The sequence below is a fragment of the Alosa alosa genome, chromosome 16 (assembly GCF_017589495.1).
Source record: "Alosa alosa isolate M-15738 ecotype Scorff River chromosome 16, AALO_Geno_1.1, whole genome shotgun sequence".
NCBI lineage: Eukaryota > Metazoa > Chordata > Actinopteri > Clupeiformes > Clupeidae > Alosa > Alosa alosa.
The window spans coordinates 27,364,325-27,388,200 of NC_063204.1; the positions used below are offsets into that span (position 1 = coordinate 27,364,325).

Below are 23,876 nucleotides of genomic sequence, written 5' to 3' on the forward strand. Positions count from 1 at the left end.
GAATTAAAATATGAAAGTCAATCCAGCATATTTACACAATGGGTAGTATTGTTCAAACACTAAAAATCAGTGGGAAGTGATTTGGGTAGTGAGGGAAAAGTCTTTTACTGCAAACCGTCTTGGATGAACTTGCAGTGATCTTTAGGCAAGCAGGAAGGTAACCCTGACCGCTTCCTCACAGCTGTGCCCGTGTTGTCCTCTAGCCTGACCGGATCAAGCAGTTCGGTGCGGTGAACCGGGAGTATGAGGGGAGGCGGCGGAGGGACGTGCCCTATCGCCCGGGGCCCACGCTGGACTCCTTGGGGGGCAACTCAGCCAGGCAACCCCCCGAGGAGAGAGCTGGTGGTGCGGAGGAGAGGACACCCCCCGAGAGGCCCCACGTGGCCTTCCAGTCGCCCCCACTCGTGGACTACAGCACCAGCCTGGCCCAGCTGGCCGCAGCCAGTGGTGGGGGCAGGCTGGAGGCCGGGGGAGCACCCATCAATGAGGACTTCCACAGGAACCTATCAGGCACGCTTGGAGAGATGATTGCACCAAGGTGTGTAAACATTCATTCATTCATTCATTCATTCATTCATTCATTCATTTGTTCCTTGTTATTTTTACATTTGTTTTTTCCTTATATTTCATGCTCCATCTTTGCCATGTTTTAATTCAAAGCATTTCAGTCTGCGATAAATCAGTGTATTAGTTATTTCATTTATCTATTCAGTTCTTCGTTATATATCTTCATCACCGTACGTTCTTCGTTCTCTGCTCATTCACTTTAAGCCATGCAGTTCAGTTGAACTACAGGACACAGTGGTAGTTGTAAAAGCAGTGCAGTGCCTGGCAGAGAGATGTGTGTGAATGCATCTTCTTCTCCGTCCTCAGGATCACGGGTGCGCCTCCACCTGTTCCACCCACGCTGCCAGATGCTTACCACACTCCCTACGATGACGCCTACTATTACTACGCAGCCAGGAACCCGCTAGACCCCAATCTGGCTTACTGTGAGTCTCTTAAATGAGTACACCGTAATGCCACATGCTACACTTTTATGGTCTACATTGATTATTATTGTGTGTGACTTTTAGGAAAACGTTGTTAACCTTTGTGCTGTTTGGAGAGCTTTTAAGGCTGGATCTATACTGATGGATGCAAGGGAGTTCCATTTGACTAATTGCTTTGGCATGTTCATTCACCTCTAAGCTGTGCAGATGTGTGTGGTGGGGCTAATGGACTGAAGCCTCGCTCTTCATTTGTAGTCATAGCGAGATGTTGTTTGTTCAATTTTCCATCAGGCGGTCTGTCGTAGCACGGCCAATTTGTTTGGAGCTTTCAGGTGTGTGGTTTCATGTGGCCTGTTTTTCCATTTTCGCATTCTTTTGCCATCTTCCAGAGGTACCAGGTCAAGGTGTGCTTCACAAATGCATCCAAATGCAAATACTGTGAATAAATTTGTGTTTAAGACCTTGCTGGTTAGGTAGTGTTCAGGCAATTGTGTATGTGGTGTGTGTGTGTGTGTGTGTGTGTGTGTGTGTGTGTGTGTTGCTAGACGGCCCCGGAGCTGTTGGTGTGGCTTCTTACCCCCATCTGCCCATGGGAGTCCCCCAGCCTCTGAGGCCCGGCCAGTCGACTTCTCTCATACAGTAGGTCTCTTCTCCTCTCACCCTCCACACTGGGCCATGTCTGTGTTCGTCTTCAACAATCTGTTTTTGTTTGTTGTTGACACCATTTTGGCTCCAAAGCAAACTATGCCTTTTTATGAACGATTACACTGCTAGGAAAGTCATTTTATTCAATTTCACACTGCTGAATTGCTTTTTGTTCTAAGTGATACAGCACTGTTTGCTACTGTTTTGAGGCCTGTTGGTCTAATATGGTGTGAAACTCAGCTTGACTGATTAGGTGCAGGTGCACAGTTTGTCTTTATGAAATAAGCTCTCCTGAAAATGTGTGATCTGTAACTTTTTTTTTTTCCCTTTTCTCTCTTTCCATACTACTTTGTGAGTGGAGTTAGTGAAGATGTTAGTGTTAACAGAAGATGATGTTGTTCTACCAGAAGGTGGTGCTATTGTGTGTGTATACACACCTATAATATAATATATATATATATATATATATATATATATATATATATATATATATATATATATATATATATATGTGTGTGTGTGTGTGTCCCTGTCTCCTCTCTCAAGTACAGTGCACCTCACTGAGGACACGCACACACACACACACACACACACACATTCTGTCTGAGTCATAGTTGCAGTACCCTCAGCCCAATGTTTATTTTTGTGGTTTCTCTGGCTCACCCCGGTTCCCTCCTTCCCTCACTCTCTCCCCTTCATGCTGCCTGCTTATTTCTTTCTTTGTGTCTATATATGGCTTACATTGAACTTGTTTTAAATTTGTGCCTACACATGTGTCAGCTAATACATCACTGTAGTTCTCAGGGAAGAGGGGTTGTCAGCAATACCATTTTAAATTCTCCTCCGTTTCATCCATACTGAGTTTGCATCTGAGCCCTCTCTCTCTCTCTCTCTCTCTCTCTCTCTCCTCTCTCTCTCTCTCTCTCTCCTCCCCCTCTCTCTCCCCTCCCTTCCTCCCTGTCTTTTAGAGTGCCTAGTCAGCTTGGCATGGCCCCCTCTGGAATGGGAGTCTTTGCTGTTGACAGATCAAAACAGTCCAAGGAGAATGCACTGAGCTACCAGGAGGCTCTTAAACAGCAGGTACCCCCCCACACACACCCCACAGTACACAGTACCCTCTAGAAATCATCCACTGCTTTGCTATGTGCACACAAAGACAGCCAGAACAAGAGAGAGATGGGAGAGGAGGAAGGGGTGGGGGGAAAGTTCCATCTGACCGTGTGTGTACTGTACTGTACTGAAGTGATGTGTCGTGGAGTTCCTAAATTGGTCACATTTGTTTTGTGCTTAGGGCTGGATGGAATACATTTCAGAGGTAATAGGAGTTGACACACTCAGAAATCAGCGCCAGCTATCTACTCGCCAAGATGAGAGTTTACTACAGTTCAGTTCAATAGCTCAGCTTCAGGCATCCGTGCATATTTATTTAGTTATTTACTTTTAAATTCAACTCCCTGCTAAGGAGATTTTATTTTATTCGCATGACACTCACCTATATGTCACCAAAGCATAATACGCAGACTCCCAGTGTCACACCCCTGAGTTCAAGGTATGGTGGTCCTACTGATACTGATAAAATGTGAAAATGCAATATAGTGATATAATATTTTATACCTTTTCCACATCAAATAAAAGTACATGCTAAAAAAATGAATGTGGATGGAAACTTAAAGCTGATGTAACTGATGTTCTACTCCTTGGAGAATATTGAATACTCTTCACAATCCACCTTTACACCCATATAGACATCACCAACCCTAGATACTCTGAAGGAAGAACATTTCTGTTTCTAAGGGAAGGCCATCTCTATTTACTAGTTCTTTTGGATGTGTTAAAACACATTGATAGGAGTGGGTGGACGGATTCCTCTGGATATGTTTTTAGCCAAAGCAAGAAAAACCTCCTCAGTGTGTCAGTGACAACAGCACTTTTAGCCGTTTAAACACACTGGCGAAGGCGACCTTTCGAATGTTGACTGCTGTGCTTAACTGTGCCATTTTCACAAAGCAGCTTGGTGACTTCAGTTCAGCACAGAGAGCGCGGTGTTGTGACTGCGACAGTTTTAAAGTAAAGGGCGAGAAAGGCAGACTGCTGAGGCTCTGAACGCTAACGTCTGAGGTCTCAGACGCTTTTGAGTGTGAACACAGCAGAGGCCAGTGAGTCAGACTTGTGACAGCATGCCGTGTTTTTGACAGGAAGAGATCAGGGCAGAGTGGAGTCAGCATTTCCAAAAGGTAAAGTGAAATTCAGAAACTTAACAGGGTCCACTTAAGTCAGTTAAGGTATTAGATTGTGTAGACATGCTGTGTGTCTGAAAATCAGATCGTTTGTGAACATGAAGTCCCCTTGACACAAACTTGTGGGTGGGCCGGCAGATCCGTGAGCGTCAGGAGCGTAAGATGCGCGAGCTGGAGGAGCGCGAACGCTGCGACGCCAAACTGGAGGCCGAGATGAAGAACTACAAGCCCTGGGGGCGGGGAGGAGGAGGAGCCCCTATCAAGGACGACCACGGCAACCTCATCAGTACGTCCCATCATGCCTTGCACCATACAGCACTACTGTTGGCCAGAAAATGTGCACCCACAGGCCATGACGGACTGAAACCCCCATTCACATATACTGAAACAACAAGATCATGTTAATGTAATGCAATTACAATTACTATGCGTACTAAAATACTTTCAACTTTTGAAGCGAGAAGCGACAGGGAAGGGACAAGGGAATTGCCGTATGTGTGAAAAGGGCTTACGTTAACATACACGCCACAGGTACACAAGCACACACACACACCATGTTAATGCAGCAAGTCACGCGACTAAAGAGGTGTGCCTCATCAGAGGGTCCAAAGATGAGTGCTGTTTCTATCTTAAAAGGCCTTCTCAGCCCATGCCAATACTTTCAGTCAAGAGGCTGTTGGCATTATCTCAAAGCATTGACTTTTGCAAACAAAGGCTAAACAACCTGGCGGCAACAACAACAATCACAACAGTGGCTAGGATACGCTATATTCTAACAGAGGGAAACATTTGCCAAAGGCTGGTCTGAAAAAGCGATAGAACAGGGGAGGGAGAGAAGGTGAGTGGAGAAGGGGAACAAATGTAAAAGTAACACAAGTGAACATTACCGCATACATATGGAGCTATATACAGTATTCAACACTACATTTCTCAGCTGTTTAGAGATAATGAAGAATAGTGGCTTGCATGTGATATTTGCTCTTCCTGTATTCGTTGTACTTAGTCACCATGTATGTAGTTTATTCACTACCCTGTGTGTTAGTGATATTACTCCGCTGTAAACCAATAGGTGATACAGAAAGATGGTGTCTTGAATGGGATGCTGTTAAGGTTCATCCACAACGGTAATGAATGATAACTAAAAAGACGAATGCGATTTTTACATTTTGGAATCGCCAGGAACCGGAATCGATGACAATAATCAGAACCGGAATTCCAATCTTGAATGATGCCCAACCCTAATTCTGATTGGTTATCTTGCAGGTGACCTGAAACGGATGCACCAGTGCAACGAGGAGGCCTATTTGAACCCAGAGTCCCGCCGGGGGACGGGTAACACAGGCAGGAATGCTCCGACGCCACGGGAGGACAGGCCCCCCTCTGTCCACATGATAGCAGGTAGGACCAAGCGTAAAAGAATGTGACAAGGGTGCTGTTTAGTTTAGTTTTTGAAGTGTTTATGTGTGTTTGTGTGTGTGTGTGTGTGTGGGGGGTGTTGTTGAGTAGGCAGGTGGTGCCCTGTAGGGGCCAAAATGATAGATATACGATGAGAGATGTCCCCTGTCTTGCTACCCGTCTCTGAGTCTTGATCTAAACAGACAGTGACGGAGAGAAGTTGGGCCCATACTCTCACACACACTGTTTGTTTTGAAGAGCGTTGTTTATGCTCGGAGCTGCTTGTCGTCTCTCGTCTCTCTGCAGGCTATCCTCAGGGTCAGGCGGGGTCGCACGCCCGGGGCAACGTGTTCAGGGACATGCCCACGCCTCAGCAGCTCCACGAGCAGGACCGTTACAAGGAGTACCTGAAGCAGCAGGTGAGCACCTGAGGCGCTGTGAGGTGCACTGGGGTTGGGTGACCAGCGGCGTGGATTTTGCTTTGAAAGTCCGGCCTTTGAGCCCCCTGTCGGGATCCTAGGTTGCATTGATCTGTTCCATGCAGCCGCAAACCCCATAATGTAGCAATTGAGAATGCACTGCAAGCATACACACAGACTACACTCGGCACCCCTCACTCCCTAGACAACTTTCTTAGAGAAACTGAATGACATTTTTGGGGTGTCTGCCTTTTTGGCCCCTTTTTCAAGTGTTTCAAAAGCAAGTTCTCATTTTGTCCTGGGGTGCCATCCAACCCAATGCCTTCTGATCTTCTGTCTTCTGATGGTGGAGACTCCTGCAGAGTTTGTTAACAAGCCTATTGAGGCCAATTTACAGATGAGCAAACAAATTTCACTCTGAAAAAAAAAAAGATGTCTCTGTTAGGGAGGCACGGACTGACTTGCTTAGATGCCAAAATCTGAAATGCCACAGCTGTTTAAACTTTTAATCGCTCGCTGAGATTATACGGTCGCATCAAACACAATGCATGCAGTGTTCTGTAATTAGCTTATGCTTTTAGCCTTTAGCTAGCTTGCGTCTGAATTTGCAGCAGAGATAATGCATTCTGTTGTTAGACTATTTGTTTGTTTTGGGAGGCTCACAAATATAAATGGCCAAAAGTGTGTGTTGTGCTGCCTGCCAATTCAAACCGCATGGAGTGACATTTCTCAGATGACATTTCTCAGATTCCCACCACATGAATCCACTAATCAACACTGTTCTATTAGTGAGGGTTAGAATAGGGTTGCAGCCAAGAGCTGCTAAGTGGCAGATCTGCAAAGTGTTCAGGAGCTCCATACTGTCAGCTTGGTGTAAAAAGAAAAACATGCCTGCAGGGGTTTGATGATTGTATGTGCATGTATGAATATAAAATGTTATAAACAGTCACTCACAGCCACAAGCACACATGTAAATGTATACATATGTTTGTTGTGTATATGAAGTGTCCATGGGATTGATGCAGGGTGTGAGTGTGTGTGTGTGTGTGTGTGTGTGTGTGTGTGCTAAATTCTATTTTCTGTATTCTGTTTGTTGTTGAGCAGATTGATGCAGTGTGTGAGTGGGTGTCAAATTCTATCTGCTGTTTGTTGTTGAGCAGATTGATGCAGTGTGTGAGTGTGTGTCAACTTCTATCTGCTGTTTGTTGTTGAGCAGATTGCGGAGAAGAGGCGCAAGGACGCGGAGGAGCGCGAGCGCCAGCGTCTGGAGGAGGAGCGGGAGGAGAAGAAGCTGGCGGAGCAGAGGGCTCGCATCCAGCAGGAGTACGAGGAGGAGCTGGACAAGAGGAGACGCAAAGAGATGGAGGTGAGCTCACCCAGGCCACTGCTCATTCAAACACTCCCCTGCCAGCTTTTCAAATCACTAATGCATACATTTGTTAGTATTGGCCTCATGCATTTTTGAAACAGGAAAGGAGGGTGAAATGTTTTTGTTCAAACACATTATTTCTAGTGTGTTTATGAGTGACATAAAAGCACTCTAATACTTATGAATATGTATGATATGAATGATTATTTCACAAACTGCTCTACCAGGGCTTATATATATTTTTGTCATTTGGTCAGGGTTGCACATTGTCACTCCATTCTGAACAGGCTGGTGGTTAAGGTTAATGGTGTGAACATCCATTTTAGAAAATTAGGTTAGAGGAAGGACACAGACTCATCCCCGATCATCACTCAACTTCTGGCTTCTTTAATACAAATGGATGGCCTCAGTGAGATTGGATGTGGTATTTTAAAACGGGTCTCCAGGCAGAAGATGACCCCCGGTGCAGATCTGGTTCTGATCTGGCTCATATCTGGCTCAGATCCGCCTGGCGCCCAATAATTAATAATAATTCCTGTGATTTTCAAGGTCAAGGTCACTCATCTTCCTTTCTCTCCTCCTCCTGTTTCTCCTATTCTGCAGCAATTAGCCAAGAATGAGGAGCTGGTGCGGCAGGCGGAGGAGAGGAGGAAGGAGGCGGAGAGGAGGAAGAAGGAGGAGGAGGAGAGAGCCAGCCAGGCCCTGAGGCAGCAGGACGAGCGAGAGAGACAGGCCCGACTGGAGGAGGTGTGTGTGTGTGTGTGGCCCTGAGAGTGGGTGGTTATTATCACGTCAGATTAATTAAACAAACAGCTTTTACATGGACTTCAGCCAGCCGCACAGATGCACACGCAAACCGATTCCTCTCTGAGCATGAAGTGATTTTCACATTCATGTAAATGAGCCAGAGAGGCACTTTCATTCATCATAAGCCATCTGATTCAGACAGTCCCTTCAGGCAAGAATAAAAACAGCCCTCGAGCTCCACTGAAGATGCTCATGCTAGGTAATGGGGCGGTCCAGGGAACGCTCACCATGATCAAACATATGAGGTTCCTGTATTGGTGGGCAATTAAGTGGAAAGCATCTGTTACATGATGAGATGTAAACCTAATAGGATGCCATTAGAATGATAGAATGGAGGGGTTATGGTCCCCAGGGAGTCCAACACAATGCTTGAGAAATTATTGCTGTGCCGTCATGATTTTACTAACACTTGCTAACACTCACAAATATTTCTTTCTCTCGGTCTTCCTTCTCTCTACCTCTGATTTCCCCTCTGATCTCTGTCTTTCTCTCTCTCTCTGAAGGTGAAGAGAGCGCCGTCTCCTCCCATCCCAACCCTGCAGAAGAAGTTGGGGCGTCAGCGTGCCCCCAGACCCCCCTCCGCAGACAGCCGCCAGTCAGCGGGAGCCTCTACTGTAAGTCGGCTGGCATCACTTACTGCACCAGATCCCACTGACGCCTGTCAATCACTCAAACTTTAGGTTTTGACATTTTGACTGGGAATAGTGGCAAGCATATACAAACAATTGGCAACAGGATGTAGTCATATTTAATATACATAAACATAAACACTGCTGCCCTCAACCTGACCTCGGCACCATTGCTAATGGCACAATGCTTGGCACAGACAGGACTAGGTTAACCTTATTCCCACCTGCTTTTTAAGCCAGATAAATTCATGTTTGTCAAATTTACATACATTTCACTGGAGGAGGTGAAATTGCAGTTTTATCTTTGAGCTGTATACAATTGTAACCATTGGTGCAGTAATTGTCATATTATTGTGTGTGTGTGTGTGTGTGTGTGCTTGTGTGTGTGTGTGTGTGTGTGTGTGTGTGTGTGTGTGTGTGTGTGTGTGTGTGTGTGTGTGTGTGTGTGTGTGTGTGTGTTCTCCCGTCAGGTTCGTTCCCTCTCTGCCCCTCACTCCCCACCTGTGCCTGCACGGCGGAATCAGCTCAGAGCCAAAGGTAAACAAAGGCAGTGATCGAGAAATAGCTTAGCCTTTGGGGGCGATTTCAGTTCACAATTTACTTTCATCAAAGTAAACCTCTTAATTAAGCTACTGGCTTAACTCAATTATCGTTACACTTCTATGCTACTAAGAGGGCAAAGTATTTCTACCTTTTTATGTGTAAAGAAAGAGTATTACAAAGGATTTTTCTAGATGTGTTTCAGTTGTCTAGCCCAACACTAAAGCATTGGAAGTACTGTATATCAGAATTGTCAATGACCAGTTGGCATACATTTTTTTATTATTATTATTATTATTATTATTTTTTTTTTTTTTATCATTCAACGGATTTAGACTGACGCCAAGGTGCTTTCCCTAACTGTGAAACTACCCATGTACAGTATGTTTATTGCGTGTGATCTGGATGTTGTATATGTGTTATATTTGTGTGTGTGTTCCAGAGGAGAAGCAATCTGTGATCAGTGAGCTGTCTGCACTGAGCAAACAGCTACGGAATGAGCAGAGGAGGCTGGAGAGACAGAGACTGCAGACCGAGAGAGAGGACATGGACACCCCACTCAGAGAGAGGTACACACACACACACACACACACACACACACACACACACTGTAGAGATCAAACATAAAATCGAACACAGACATGCACAAAGTGAGAAAACAAACACCCCACTCAGATGGGCACATGCAATACAGACACACTAACATGTAGGAAACACACAAATGTATATCAATGCAGAACACATATCAACGATCATAGATAGACACACTTGCTCTCCTCTACATAAATGCCAGGCCTGTCTGGATGAGATGCACAGTGACTTGTGTGTGTCGGGCTGCTTTGTGGAGCTTGTAAGCGGCTTACGCTCAGCACCCAGCACCCAATCCTGCCCTCGCCCTGACTAATAACGCACTGAGGTGTTTCATATTCTACACCCAGAGCACAGAGGCCACAGACTAGCACAGTGCAATGCTCCACTGCTCAGGAGCTGTCTCCTGTTCTCTGTTTCTGCTTTCTGTTCCCCTGTTCTCCATTTAGTTTTTAGTATATTCATCATGAAGCTGTTCCTCGACAGTGAGGCACAATGTGTGTTTTTGTCAGCTCAGAGAGTGTTTTATTGTGTGACACTGTGTGCTTTTTTGCTCCCAGGCGTAGAGAGCGCCCTCCGGTGGATGTGTTTGATATGGCGCGACTTCGCATGCAGGTTTCGGCCAAGAGGCCATCCTCCAGAACCCAGGGGCCAGTCAACATCCAGAACATACACGACTTTAACCAGCTCAAGTACAGAGGTACTGCCAGTTCACTCCCACAAGACACACACACACACACACACACACACACACACACACACACACACACACACACACACACACACACACACACACATTCTCAGTCACATCACATATCCCAATCAGATGTGTTGTTGGTGTAGCATGGATCATAAGTATGTTAATGGCGTGTCTGTAGCCTGAATACTGCCGTGCCCTCTCCTCTCCTCCTCTCCTCTCCTCTCCTCTCGTTATATGCATTATTCTGAACCCAGTGCTCCCATTATATGCCACCCTATGAGACTGGAACGTAGCCAAAGCCATTCACTGCAACACGACCCCTTCACATTGACTCCTAGAAGCTTTAGACACACACACACACACACACACACACACACACACACACACACACACACACACACACACACACACACACAGAGAGAGACACTTGCCCACACATACAGATACACTGCTATATTTCTTGAAATGGATTGCTGCCAAGTGAGGCCGTTTATCACATCCACCATCTGCTCTGAAAACTCTTTAACTAAGTTACACTTTTACTAGGTTTCTGGGCACTGAATCTGAGACAGCTGTGTGTGCGTGCGTGCACACATGTTGTATTTGTGGCCGTGTGTGTGTGGTCACAAGCTCTCCAACTGTGGCCATTAGCTCTCCTCTCTCTCTCTCTCTCTCTCTCTCTCTCTCTCTCTCTCTCTCTCTCTCTCTCTCTCTCTCTCTCTCTCTCTCTCTCTCTCTCTCTCTCTCTCTCTCACACTCTCTGGGCGATGTCCCATGTTCACATTACCACTCCGCTCCTGTTGGCTCCAAAACAACTGCGTACTACTGACTACTACTGGCAGCAGTTCCCAATGGTTTTAGACAATGCATGTTGAACACTAAAGTCTTCTGTGTGTGTGTGTGTCTGTATGATTGTGCTATTTTACGGCACACTGGACAGCAGAGAGGTCCACGGTTGGCTGGCTGGGATGGGGACGGCACTGGAGAGATGGCTGTGATTGACGCCACGGTCAGGGTTCATTTAGATTCGGAGATGTGTGTCAGGCGTGGGAAGAGAGGGAAAGACTGTTCCAGAATGGATTATTACACAAAATGTGTGTTTGTGCCCTGTTTTGTTTTTTTCCTTTGTCTATGTCTTCTCTGTGTGTGTGTGTGTGTGTGTTTGTATGAGAGGAGGCTAGAAATCACCACAGTGTCCATCTTCTCTCTCCAACTCCTTTCTCCCCACCAGTGACAGTCTGTGTCAGTGCTGCGGTGGTGGATGAGGCATGAGTCAGTGCTCCACGTATCAGTCCTATTTCTGTACAGAGGGGCCGCTGCCTTCCGGCCTCAATCTCCACCTGCCTCCATCTCTCTCTTTCTCTCTGTCTGTCACATGTTCACAACATCTGATAAAACCACCAATCTGATTATTGTCAGAATACAGAATATTCCACTTTACATGTTAAGCGAACTAGTAATAATCTGATTTCATGCTGACACATCTTCATTCAGGAATCATGATTAACTCAAACTAAAATCGGAGTATTAGTCACATGACCGATCTAATCAGATTAAAATTGAATACTCCAGGTCACTTATTCCGATTACATAAAATTGGATTTCAATCCAATTTCACAATATACATAACAATTTTTAATTGGCATAAAGAGTATAATCAGATTAAAATATGATTGTTTGCATGTAAACACACCCCTGCCATCTCTTATCTTTCCATTTCAGTTTTTCCCCTGTTTCTGTCTTACTCATGATCTTATCTTTATATTCCAGGACTCAGATCAATCTCTTTCTCTCTCCATTCCTCATCATGGCTGCCTCGGGCGTTAAAAATGCTGAGTCATGCTCCGACTGTTGGGCCAGCAGAGCGCCAGGCGGGTGGTGATGGAGGGGGTGGGGGCAGTGGGGGCAGTGGGGGTGGTGGGGGCATCCCAGAGAAATCTCAGTCCCTTCAGTCCTGCTGTAATCACTGGGGCTCAGGGCGCTCTGCCCACACTCTGCTCCGCTTGCTGATGATGCCTCCTGTGTGTCCTCAGAGCACCTCGCTGAACAGCAGCCGCGCCGGCTCATTGGCTGGCTTAGAGGAGGAAGTCCTCTGTGATTGGCTGGGGTCTGTTTGTTGTGGCCAGCAGCAGAACTCTGTTGGTGTGAGCAGCTGATGCTTGGTTGTTAGTGCAGCCCTGTGTGACTTGTGAACAGGGTGTGTGTGTGAGAGATGATGAGATGAGTCTGATTGCTTGTTTTTGTGTCTACAATTACAGAATGTGCACAATAGAGTCTAAAGAGTGATAGTGATTGCATTATGTCTGACTGTATTCCTGTGTGTGTGTGTTGTAGACAGCACGTCCCGTGAGGAGGTGCGTCAGGCCTACCCAGACCCCCCGTGTGACGATTACAGTCTGGAGCTCCAGCAGCAGGCACTGCTACGCCACCAACAACGCAAGATCAACAACATGAGGAAAGATAGAACAGGTTAGACACACACTCACCGCGTCAGACAATGTCCTTCCCACGACAATATGCCCATTGCTTCATTAATAACATTAATAATGACATTAATCACAATGATTGGTTCTGTGCGTATTTGCACCTGCTGTTCTGTTTTCTCCTCTCCACTGAAACATCACACACACACACTCATACACACACACACACACACACACACACACACACACACACACACACACACACACACACATACACACAGCCATAGCATCTGTCTGTACTAAGTGTCTGTTTCCCTTTGTATCTCTCTGACTCATATTCAGACGACCATAGATCTTCAAATTAGTCATATTTTCATTTCATTGTCATTAGTCATATTCTTCTTTCTGACTGAACACACGCATGCAAACACACACACACACACACACACACACACACACACACACACACACACACATGCGCGCGCCTACGCTGTTCATTCATTCACCAGCCCCTCTCCTCTCTGCAGATTACTTCGATCTGTCATCCCCGTCCAGGGCGCTTCATCATCAGGTAGGCGGGATCTCGCCCTCATCTGTTACGCACGTTTCAATTTTCCTGCAGGTAATATAGCTATCATGTGGCAGGTGGGAGCTTTGAGCTCATCAGTGTTTGCTGTGAAGGTCTTGCCCATGGTGTTAAATTGTCACATAGATTTTTGCCTGGTTAATAACAATGGATTTACTTAGACTTAAGACTGCTCATCATTCAAGTTAGGAATGGAATTGTTGTGCAATGACAATGGCAGTGGCTTTCTCAGTTCAAGCGTGTGTTGATGACATGTTGACTCTTTCACTGAAGCGTCTCTGCTCCCAGACAACGGAGTCTACTGAAGAGGGCACCAGACCAACACTGCTGCAGTCCGAAAGTGCCTTCATTGGTGAGTTAGGGTGTTTGTGTCTGCGTGTGCAGTGTTTCCTCTAGATTTGTTTTTAGCAGTGGGGGCAGCCAGGCCACCTGCAACTAAATATCAGAAGGTTACATATAAGGCTACAATATGATAAAAACTAGCATTTCATTAGAATATAATATCTTTCTTAACCTCTATTTACACACAGCTCTGACTAATTAAGCTTTTTTTACTATGGCTTAGACTCAGGATCTATAGCCTATAGCTTAATCTGAACCTATAGCATAATAATAATACCACAGGGTGAATTTTTTATTTATTTATTTATTTATTTATTTATTTTAATTCTAGTTGCTAATTAGTTGCTAATCACACCATTTAACGTGATTTGAGAGGGACATGTCACTGCTTGAACGTTTTGTGCATGTTGTAGAAACACAACCCACAACACAGCCTTTATTTGGTGCAAATAAAATTTGGTTTCTTTGGTTACTTTCTTTGGTTATAGTCCGCTATTCACATTACTAGGCCATCACCGCAAGTGCATACAAAATGTTTATGGCCAAGTTTTGTGCTGTTACTACAAGACGATTGAGTGCGCATCTAATAACAGCGGAGGCTCCGTGGGGAGACATCCACTCTCCATGTTTAATTTTTGCTGTTGTTGCGAGCTAATAGGCTACGATATGGGAATATTTTTGAATACGATCAGCTCCAGAAATTAATGGGTTTTCCTTAACCTGTGCTACACCTTTCCACGAAGTTGTGCGAAAATTGTAGTTGATAGCGCATGCCACTAACGTCTATAACAACAATATATTTATGGAATAAAACTAGACAGGTACCTCGGATTAGCATTGCTGTTTATTGTTAAACTGCAATTATCTGCAGCCAGCGGAGCGCATTTAACTGTGCGCCCGGAAAATAATGTGCGTCTGCCCTAATTCTGAAGCAGTGGCCACTGCTACAACATGAAGGGGAAACACTGGGAAGAAAGTTAATGTTTAAAATAGGCTACATCATTACATGTGAAGTGAAACTGGACGGGCCATAATAACCTCTGACTAGTTTTACTTATTGTCAAATTGCAATGTGAGCGGCAGCCAGCGGGGGAGATACGTCGGCAGGATTATTTAAAAGGCAACCGCAACTACATTGTGAGTCTGCCCTGATTCTGATACCATGGCGGCATTAATTTTACCGTGGCGGGCCGCCATGCTAAAATCAACGTAGAGGAAACACTGGTGGTGCGCGCATGTAGGGCAGCCGTGGCCTACTGGTTAGCACTTCGGACCTGTAACCGGAGGGTTGCCGGTTCGAACCCCGACCAGTAGGCACAGCTGAAGTGCCCTTGAGCAAGGCACCTAACCCCTCACTGCTCCCCGAGCACCGCTGTTGATGCCGGCAGCTCACTGCGCCGAGATTAGTGTGTGCTTCACCTCACTGTGTGCTGTGTGTGTTTCACTAATTCACGGATTGGGATAAATGCAGAGACCAAATTTCCCTCACGGGATCAAAAGAGTGTATATACTTATACTTATATGTGCGGCGGTTGGTGTTTTGGAACAATCAACTCTTAAAATGAGTGTCTGACAAACCAAAATTTGATACATTTGTTCAATGGATGTGTTTTCTAAAATGTGCATTAATCCAGAATAATAAAGATGGTCGCACTCCAAAATCACGCTTATTGTCTTTTAATATTTGTTCTCAGTAACAGCAGGGGTTTCAAACCTGAAAAGTCTGACATGGTAAGCAACAGCATGGCCAGCCCCTGATTGCATTCCTCCACCCACTCCATTCATTAAGGTTTCTGTGCCTCGGATGAGGCTTCAGAGTGGTCTGCTGCTGCAGCAGGGATTTAAGGAACCCGTGGTGCCAATTTTTTCCCTTTAATCTTCAATTCAGACATGGCAAACAGACAGTGAAGGAAAGACTAATGAGAGTGATGGGGAAGAAAGTGCAGAGGAAAGTGTGAATTATTACTAGTAAGAGCCCTGAAATGGATTAGTGTGTGTGTGTGTGTGTGTGTGTGTGTGTGCGCGCTGTAGACAGCGTGTCCCTTGAGGAAGAGTGTGAGGCCTACCCAGATGCCCCATGCGATGATCACAGTGTGGACATCCAGCAGCAGGCTTTGCTACGCTGCCAACAACGCAGGATCAACAACATGAGGAAAGACAGAACAGGTTTGAGGGAGGGTAAACGGGGAGACTCTATGGTGCAGTACTGACTCATGTTTGAGTTTGGATCTTGCTTATGGTATAAACTGTAAATTGATTTATTTAGCTTGTAGCCCAACTTTTCCCGTCATTTAAATGTGTCCAGGTGTCTAGAGAGATAGGAAGTGGGGAAAGAAGGAGGGAGTGTTGAGCCAGATGGAGAGACGTTTCACACACACACACGCACACGCACACGCACACACACACACACACACACACACACGCACACACACACAACACACACACCACACACGCACACACACGCACACACACACAAGCCCTCCTGCTGTGACCACATGGCAGCTTTCCACAGTGTCAGCAGGGAGCCTCCGGCCTGCAGCAGGCCTGCCACACTGAGGGTCACCATTGTAGACGGAGGGAGACATGACGGCCACAGAGCTGTCGGCCAGAGGGCATGTGGGAGGCAGGGAGGGGGAGGTCACTCCAGGATGAACGTGGCTGGTTAGAGTGAGAGGCACACATGTTTCTTTGCACGTGTGTGTGTGTGTGTAGTGATATGCAGATGGGTGATGTCGCTTTTCTTGTGTGTGTGTGTGTGTGGGTGTGGGGGTCACTCCTGGAAGAACGTGACTGACCAGAGTGATGTACAGATGGCTGCGTACCTTCTCTTTTTCTCGGTGTGCGTGTGTGTGACTAACTGACCGGTGTGTGTGTCCCTCTTCAGATTCCCATGCGGGTGCGTTCCCTGAGCCCTGTGAGGAGCGGAGAGAGAGACAGACCTCAGCGCGGGAGAGGAGGCGACTGCAACGGAGGATTGAGTTTGATGAAGTAAGACACGGCTGCTCTCTACGCCACTCTGAAGCACTGTGCTACTGAGTTCCAGAACTCTCTACGCCACTCTGAAGCACTGTGCTACTGAGTTCCAGAACTCCGCCAAGTCATCACTGACCTACTCCTCATTCTCTCTGCTGTACGGCTGGAGCAATTAATCAGCTTACTGATTAGTCGTCAACTATTAGATTAATTCATCAATAACTATTTGGTTTGTCATTTTGTAAAGAAAATACCTCAAAACCTGATTGCAGCTACTTAAACTGAAATATTTTCTGCGTTACTTAATTTACTATTATGTCAAACTAAATATCTTGGACAAAATATTGGGCATTTAAGAAAATAATCTTGGGTTTATCTTTTAACGTTTTCCGATCGACATTTTCTCTTTTTCGAAACATTTTTACACCATTTTCTGATATTGTATTTTAAAGAATTTCAAAGAATTGATTGATTAATCAAGAAAATAATCAATCATTGATTGACTATGCTATGCCTGTTTGGCCCTTTGTGTGTGGACAGCGGTTATTTAATTAAAGGAGTGTAGAAGTGTGACATTGAATGACATTCATTGCAGTGCATTCTTGTACAGCTCAAGAATGCACTGCAATGAATGTCCGTTGACAGTTAAAGAAGTGCTCTTGCAGTATATTAGCCAGCAACTAACCTGTTCAAATAAATTTGTTGATGAGCTTATAGTTACATTCATACTTCAGGGCCTACATTTTAGCTTGTATATTAGAAAGAATAGCTCATTGTCACATGGGGGCCTACTGTAAAGAGGTTAGGAGTTGCTGAGACCAATTAGCTCAATGGTTCTCAACACTGTGTGTGTGCAGGATCTGGATGCTCTGTCTGGGCAGCGCGAGGCAGACGGACCGTCAGACGCTCAGTCTCTCCGCAGTCTGGAGAGTGTGAGGGAGCGCAACCACCAGAGGATGAGACGCCTGGAGGACATGAGCAAGCAGAGCGGGAGACCAGGTCAGTAGAGAAGGGACGCACTGGGGTGACTGAACTGACTGGGTTGGTTGGTTGGTTGGTTTATTGAGTGGTGAACTGTTCTTGTTATTTCAAGTTGGTTTATAGGAATTAACTGGTTTAACTCAACAGTGTTATTATCAGTGGTGGGGATATGAACTGTACAGATGTCAAGATGTATTAAACCTTAACTTTGGTTGAAGTAGTGTTTTAAATCGTACTAATTATCAGTGATGACCATATTCAGTAATGTTATTAAAATAACTCCGAGCTGATCGTTATCATGCCATCATTTGACAAGCAGACGAAGTATAGTTAACGCTAAATGGGTACCCAACTCAACTGAAACTGACAAATGAGTCATGCTCTACTTGCGACAACACAATACCAGCCGTTCTGGGCGCGCATTGGCAGTGTCATACTCCACTGTCTGTATTTAAAGTCAATGTAGCATCAAAATGAGTTTGAAGCTATTATTTTAAGGTTAAAGAACTGTATTGTGTTGCTTTAACATTGTGACTAATTTTCTCCTCACAGGTGAGCTGTACCCTGACGAGGATGACGAGTTCTGGCAGACGACCTCCCCTCCCCTGGATAGACGCGTCTCTGTGGATACCGTTGCCACGGAGCCCTGGCTGAGGCCTGGCACCACGGAAACCCTGAAGAATTTCCTGGCAGGGCGACGACCGCTCAGCAAGGAAACTGTGACTGAGGACTGGGAGGGTCCTTCCACATACCATGGATGACCACAGAACAGCCACGCTAACCAACCCCTAACCCAGGTGCCTGAGGCCTCTTCCAAGGCTGATCTCAGAACAGATACACAGGTGCCTGAGGCCTCAGTAGGCCAGTAGTTTGCACTGCATTCATGAGTCATTGACCCTGTAGAGCATAACTTCAGAGCTAAAGAACACTGTTGTTATTTAACATCTTTTAATATTGATGTTTTATAATGTCTTAACTTTCTCTTTTATATCTGCCTGCTGCTGGTAATTTAATTTATTGGGTTTTTTTTTCATGTGTGCCTAAAAACAGAATAATTGCCTTGTGAGTAGCATTTGAATGTTGGTAAGGGACTGGACTAAGAATTGTAGTCTAAAGAGTTTCATGCCTCTTATTCACTGGAGACAGAAATTGTGTTTGTGTGTGTTCCCTTCTGTACAGATCATACACTTCAACCTGTTGTGCTTTTGTTTTTCTGTGTGCATGTCTTTGTGCATCTCTCTCCGCATTGTTGGTGCCTTTCTACTGTGATAAGGATTCTCATGTTTTTAGAACAGAATCAGCATCTATTCAGATGTTTTAGATGAAATAAATACCTATTTTAATTATATTGTTTCAGACTTCGAGTCATTGGTAGTTCATATCACCCTTGTGGTTACACTAACTGACTTTAGTTAGTACAGCTATAAGGGTTTTCAGCCACTGCTCTGATAATGGTGGAGTGGTTACTGGCATGGCTAGCAGCTAGGAATATAAATTATGGGTTAATGGCTACCCTCGTCTAGATTTGCTCAATACACCAATACTAGAAAAGTATCATGATGCCCTGCTTGAAATGAAAAAGGTTACAATACCTAAATACTTTTGATACAAATGGTGTTTTAATCAGGTTTTGTTTTTCATCAGTTAAAAAGACAAAACATAATTTAAGTTCTACAAAAAATTCAGTATTGGTATCTAAATACTTGGTAGGCATGGTATTGTATCAGTCATAATTGTTGTATCCTGACAACACTACCCTCTTCACAATGGTTTCAGTTAGGTTTAATTCTGAGGCATGCTTGTTTATTCTTGGTTGTAGACTGAGATTGGGATAACTAAATGTGTGGGAGTGGATACTTTTTCGCTACTGCCTTTGGACACCTGCATTTTTATTTGCCATTACCTTTGGGTAAAAGCATTTTTTTTTGTGTGTGTATATGTATGTATGTATGTATGTATATGTATATGTATATATATATATATATATATATATATATATATATATATATATATATATATATATATATATATATATATATATATATATATATATATATATATATATATATATTTTTTTTTTTCCTATAGTATATTATAGTAATATATATGTATATTACTTTGCATCATGCCTAACAATGCCCTGGCTTGAGCTGTTCTAAAATCACTGGAATCTATGGCATTTTGGAGCTTATTGCTTAATTTTATCACAAGATTTATAGATGAAAAGTCAAGTGGAAAGAGTTACCAAGACTGATTAGGAGACTATGGCGAGACCGACTATAATCCACATATGTTCAAGGAATTCATGACAACAGCACAAATAAACCAAGTTCAAAAACTTTATTGACCTATGACCTGATTAGAATGCTTCGGATGATAACCAGCTTTGTACAGAATGTTGTACAGGCTTATTTTTTTCCACATAGAAAACTTTACAGTGCTGTACCATTATACATTTCTTCTTCTATTCACCCAAACCAGGAATGCTTCAGATCCACACACCATCATCAAATGTTTGAAGCGCAGCTAACATTATTCATATGTTCTATACATACAACCCACCCCGAAAACAAACAAACAAAAAAAAAGATTTAAATATATTAAATTTTTTTCTTAATTTGTACACATACAGTGAAACCTACTCCAAACAGGGATACAGACCAGTGAAATCAGATGCAGTTCACACACACCTCATCAGCTCTTTGTTTTTTTTTCTGAAGTTCCAGTTTTCAAGAGAATCCCAGATGCGGACTTGCGGACATTTTTCTCTTAATTAAAAAAGTGTCAGTACATATAAAATGGAATAATTTAACTTATCAGTTTATATTGTAGCAATCAATTAGAAATCTCATTGGACAATCGGGGAGAGATGGCATAGTTAAATAAATTATCACAAAAGTAAAAATCTCCAGTGCATTTTGATAAAGAAAACAAGTGCAGCAAAATTCAGAGAAACCAAAACAAAAAATACAGAAATAAAATCTAGTGTTATGAGATTATTTTACAAAGCTGCATGTCTGTACAACTAGTTTCATCCAAGGAGCTATCAATGCTAATGTTAGCCATTAGCAATGTGAAACAAAAATTAGGATCGTCGAGTAACACGCGTTACTTGTTGGAACTAATCAATGATCTTTTGCTTGATTTTCATTCAGAATAGCTTTTTAAGATAATGTCGAGACAAAGCAAGAAACACCCCTTTTTTTAAATATATCAGCCTTCTGAAGTGTTTAATTTGAATAGTTGTCATTATATTCGCCGGTATGATCCTTTAGATGATATATGCTACTGTACAAAGCGTGGCCATTAGTTCAGTGAAGGGGATGTTTTTCCCCGACCCAGATTCTGTGATATTCTCGATGCAAAGACTCCAGGAAAATTCTGATACTTTCTAGAATCTAGAAGGTCTGCTGAAGTACTGCTGAGTGATGAAGAAAGGGGAAGCAGGCAGAGGATGAAGTCCTATCTGGTAGGGGCTCCTTAGCCTCGCCCTTGGGGGGGGGGGGGGGGGAGAAAAAAGACAAGAACCATTTGGACGGGTAAATAGAAGTGGGTTGTGGTTTGGTTTATGATGGGTTGTCTGTGAGGGACTTTCTGGGGGAGAAAGGGGGAGCTCGTCTTAATGCCCATGGAAGGTTCTAGACCTCCTGGGTGGCGTCCTCAGAAGCTCCCTGCTCAGCTGCAGGCAGCTGGGCGATTTGGAACACCATCCCAATTCTCAAGAAGAACTTCCGCAGAACAGCCCTGAGCTCTGGAATCAGGTCAAACTGCATGATCTCACACAGCAGGGGGTAGTACCGACTGGCATGGGCTTTGAACTGTGGAAGACACACACACACACACACACACACACACACACACACACACACACACACACACACACACACACACACACACACCACCATGATAACAAAGATCAGTATTCATGTCAATTCCAGTGGAACACAAACATTATTCTTGTGCAGGTGTAATTAATTCTAAACCCCACGTCTGCTGATGTCACGCCTGTTGACCTCTTGCAGTGCGGCGATGAGAAATAAACAGATATTCCCCCTGCTACACGTGAGCGCCGTACTTCATTAGCAGCCTAATTGAGCTTGATTGGAAGGGGCTGCTGATTACTCATTGATGAGATGCGTCTACTTGGGCTCTTCTGAACTGTCAAAGGAGGCACGAGGGAGAGGGAAAGGAATGGCTGCAAAGCTGAAAAAAACCCCTTTTGCTTCTCTCTGCAGCTCAGAGCCTTTCCTGGAATGATTGTTTTATTTTAACCGTCCTAAACACCAGACATATGGATGTCATTTGGATGTCCATCATGTGTAAGTACAGGATATCTAGGTGCTCAAAGCACAATCTCTGGCAGTCAGTCGATTCATAGGGCTGCAGCTACACTGCCGTTCAAAAGTTTGGGGTCACTTAGAAATGTCCATTCCACTCAATTATAGACAGAATACCAGCTGAGATTGCATTGTTTTAATTAGCGCAGCAGTTTTCAGATTACATTATGTGCTTACATAATTGCAAAACGGTTCTCCAATGTTTTCTCAGCTAGCCTTTTAAAATATCAGATTAGTAAACAGAATGTGCCTTTGGAACATTGGATGGATGATTGCTGATGATGGCCAATGTAGATATTGCATTAAAGATCAGCCATTTCTTTCAACAACAGTCATTTACAACATTAATTCATATTTATGAAAACAATGACATTTCTAAGTGACCCCAAACTTTTGAATGGTAGTGTACATAGGTAACCGTCGTCCTCATCATTAATTGAAAACTGGCCACCCTGGATACCATTTAATCCACTCAGCCCATTAGTGCAGAGGAAAATAAGTGATCCAGTTGAGGGGAATGCTCTACTGATCTTTACTTCAGTTTTAAAGTAGATTCGGCAGGCTCTGCTTTCATGTTTTAATGCTAGACCTAGTAGATTACTAGTAATTACTGGCTGACTTTAAAGCAGCCAGACTACAGCTACAACTAGACTGGCTAATTCTAGCACTGATACCACCTTGACACTGATTATATAGAAGTAGCACTAACTTGTCCTTATCTACCTTGATTGTTTCTATTGTTGGGAGTGGCTTTGGTTAAAAAGCGTCTGCCAAATGTAATGTAATGTAATGTAATGTAGAGCAGGCTTGAGTAAGTTGCTGCTCACCCTGTCGTCGCTGATCTTCAGGACCTTGGTGAGGAAGAGGAGCAGCAGGTTGGTCCAGGCCTCCCGGTGACTCTCCGAGGTCAGGGTGAGGAAGTAGGCCACGGCGTCACTGCACACACTGAGGTGGGAGACAGAGATACAGACAGGGCTAGAGCACAGACAGGGCTAGAGGACAGACAGGGCTAGAGGACAGACAAGTTTACACTGTCATGACTGTCAAAGTCGTCAGATCCCAGTCTGTCTTGTCTCCAAACTACTGTTTGTCATGTAAACGCACACAAAAAGTGACCAATACTCTGTGGCCTGATGCACATAGGGATTCTCTTGAAAACTATTCATCTCAAGGGTTTCATCCTGCTAATAATAAATTGTTATATTAAAAAGCATACTGAATCTATTGAACACATAGAATTAATTAAAATTTTGATAAATATTTGATGTGTCCTTAAATTTAGAGTGTTATGCCCAATGACTCATTCATTGAAACATCATCCACTAACAGCCACACAGAGCTGGTCAGATAAGCAGTGCTCTTAAGCACCTGGTCTGACCAGTGACTGTCGTCACTGCTGTTAGTCCAGCTGCCTCTGGCCCTGCGGCCCTGCTCTCTGGCTGTTACATAACCGCCATCTGCCCCGTCTCTCGCACGCCTCCCTCCCACTCCTACTCCGGGACTTCATCACTTCCCCCAAATCTCCGCTCGTCTGGCCCTGCCCACTCCAACATGAGCCAGCCAGCTAGCCAGTCTCCCACCCCCGCCACCAGCAGCTAGCCAGTCTCCCACCCCCACCACCAGCAGCTAGCCAGTCTCCCACCCCCACCACCAGCAGCTAGCCAGTCTCCCACCCCCACCACCTGCAGTCAACAATGCCAGTCTCCTCTTTTCCACCTCTGTGCGCATGTGCACACACGCACAAACATACCTATCGACCAGACGCCTTGTAGAGTAAAAAACGCCTTGCAGTCTAGCCACAACAGATTACGATGTCTGGCCTCCTGAGACAGACACCACGGTCACAGAGTCAGCTCTCTCTCTCTCTGTGTGTGTGTGTGTGTGTGTGTGTGTGTGTGTGTGTGAGAGAGAGA

The 23,876-nt window shown here is 44.5% G+C and overlaps 2 protein-coding genes across 9 annotated transcripts in view; one reads left to right on the forward strand and one right to left on the reverse strand.

The window, feature by feature from the left end:
• Positions 1-18,972, forward strand: part of LOC125309203 (centrosome and spindle pole-associated protein 1) — a 24,931-nt gene extending 5,959 nt beyond the window's left edge. For 3 of the 8 annotated variants that reach the window (XM_048265944.1, XM_048265945.1, XM_048265943.1), the window contains 22 exons: positions 204-538; positions 874-992; positions 1,538-1,631; positions 2,606-2,717; positions 2,929-2,952; positions 3,833-3,871; positions 4,013-4,160; positions 5,138-5,272; positions 5,576-5,688; positions 6,905-7,054; positions 7,661-7,804; positions 8,368-8,478; positions 8,964-9,030; positions 9,476-9,602; positions 10,182-10,321; positions 12,656-12,790; positions 13,272-13,315; positions 13,604-13,682; positions 15,704-15,838; positions 16,557-16,660; positions 17,503-17,644; positions 18,179-18,972. In XM_048265944.1, coding sequence (XP_048121901.1) covers positions 204-538; positions 874-992; positions 1,538-1,631; positions 2,606-2,717; positions 2,929-2,952; positions 3,833-3,871; positions 4,013-4,160; positions 5,138-5,272; positions 5,576-5,688; positions 6,905-7,054; positions 7,661-7,804; positions 8,368-8,478; positions 8,964-9,030; positions 9,476-9,602; positions 10,182-10,321; positions 12,656-12,790; positions 13,272-13,315; positions 13,604-13,682; positions 15,704-15,838; positions 16,557-16,660; positions 17,503-17,644; positions 18,179-18,387 — 2,706 coding nt within the window. In that variant the 3' untranslated portion in view covers positions 18,388-18,972. The remainder of the gene's footprint in view (positions 1-203; positions 539-873; positions 993-1,537; positions 1,632-2,605; positions 2,718-2,928; positions 2,953-3,832; positions 3,872-4,012; positions 4,161-5,137; positions 5,273-5,575; positions 5,689-6,904; positions 7,055-7,660; positions 7,805-8,367; positions 8,479-8,963; positions 9,031-9,475; positions 9,603-10,181; positions 10,322-12,655; positions 12,791-13,271; positions 13,316-13,603; positions 13,683-15,703; positions 15,839-16,556; positions 16,661-17,502; positions 17,645-18,178) is intronic. The other 5 variants (XM_048265946.1, XM_048265950.1, XM_048265951.1 and 2 more) reach the window with 5 other exon arrangements.
• A 2,149-nt stretch (positions 18,973-21,121) lies between these two features.
• The window catches only part of arfgef1 (ADP-ribosylation factor guanine nucleotide-exchange factor 1 (brefeldin A-inhibited)), a 66,038-nt gene continuing 63,283 nt past the window's right edge, over positions 21,122-23,876 (reverse strand). The window contains exons 41-42 of the mRNA XM_048265888.1: positions 22,791-22,908; positions 21,122-21,444 (exon numbers count right to left, since the gene is read on the reverse strand). Of these exons, the coding sequence (XP_048121845.1) occupies positions 21,265-21,444; positions 22,791-22,908 (298 nt within the window). The 3' untranslated portion in view covers positions 21,122-21,264. The remainder of the gene's footprint in view (positions 21,445-22,790; positions 22,909-23,876) is intronic.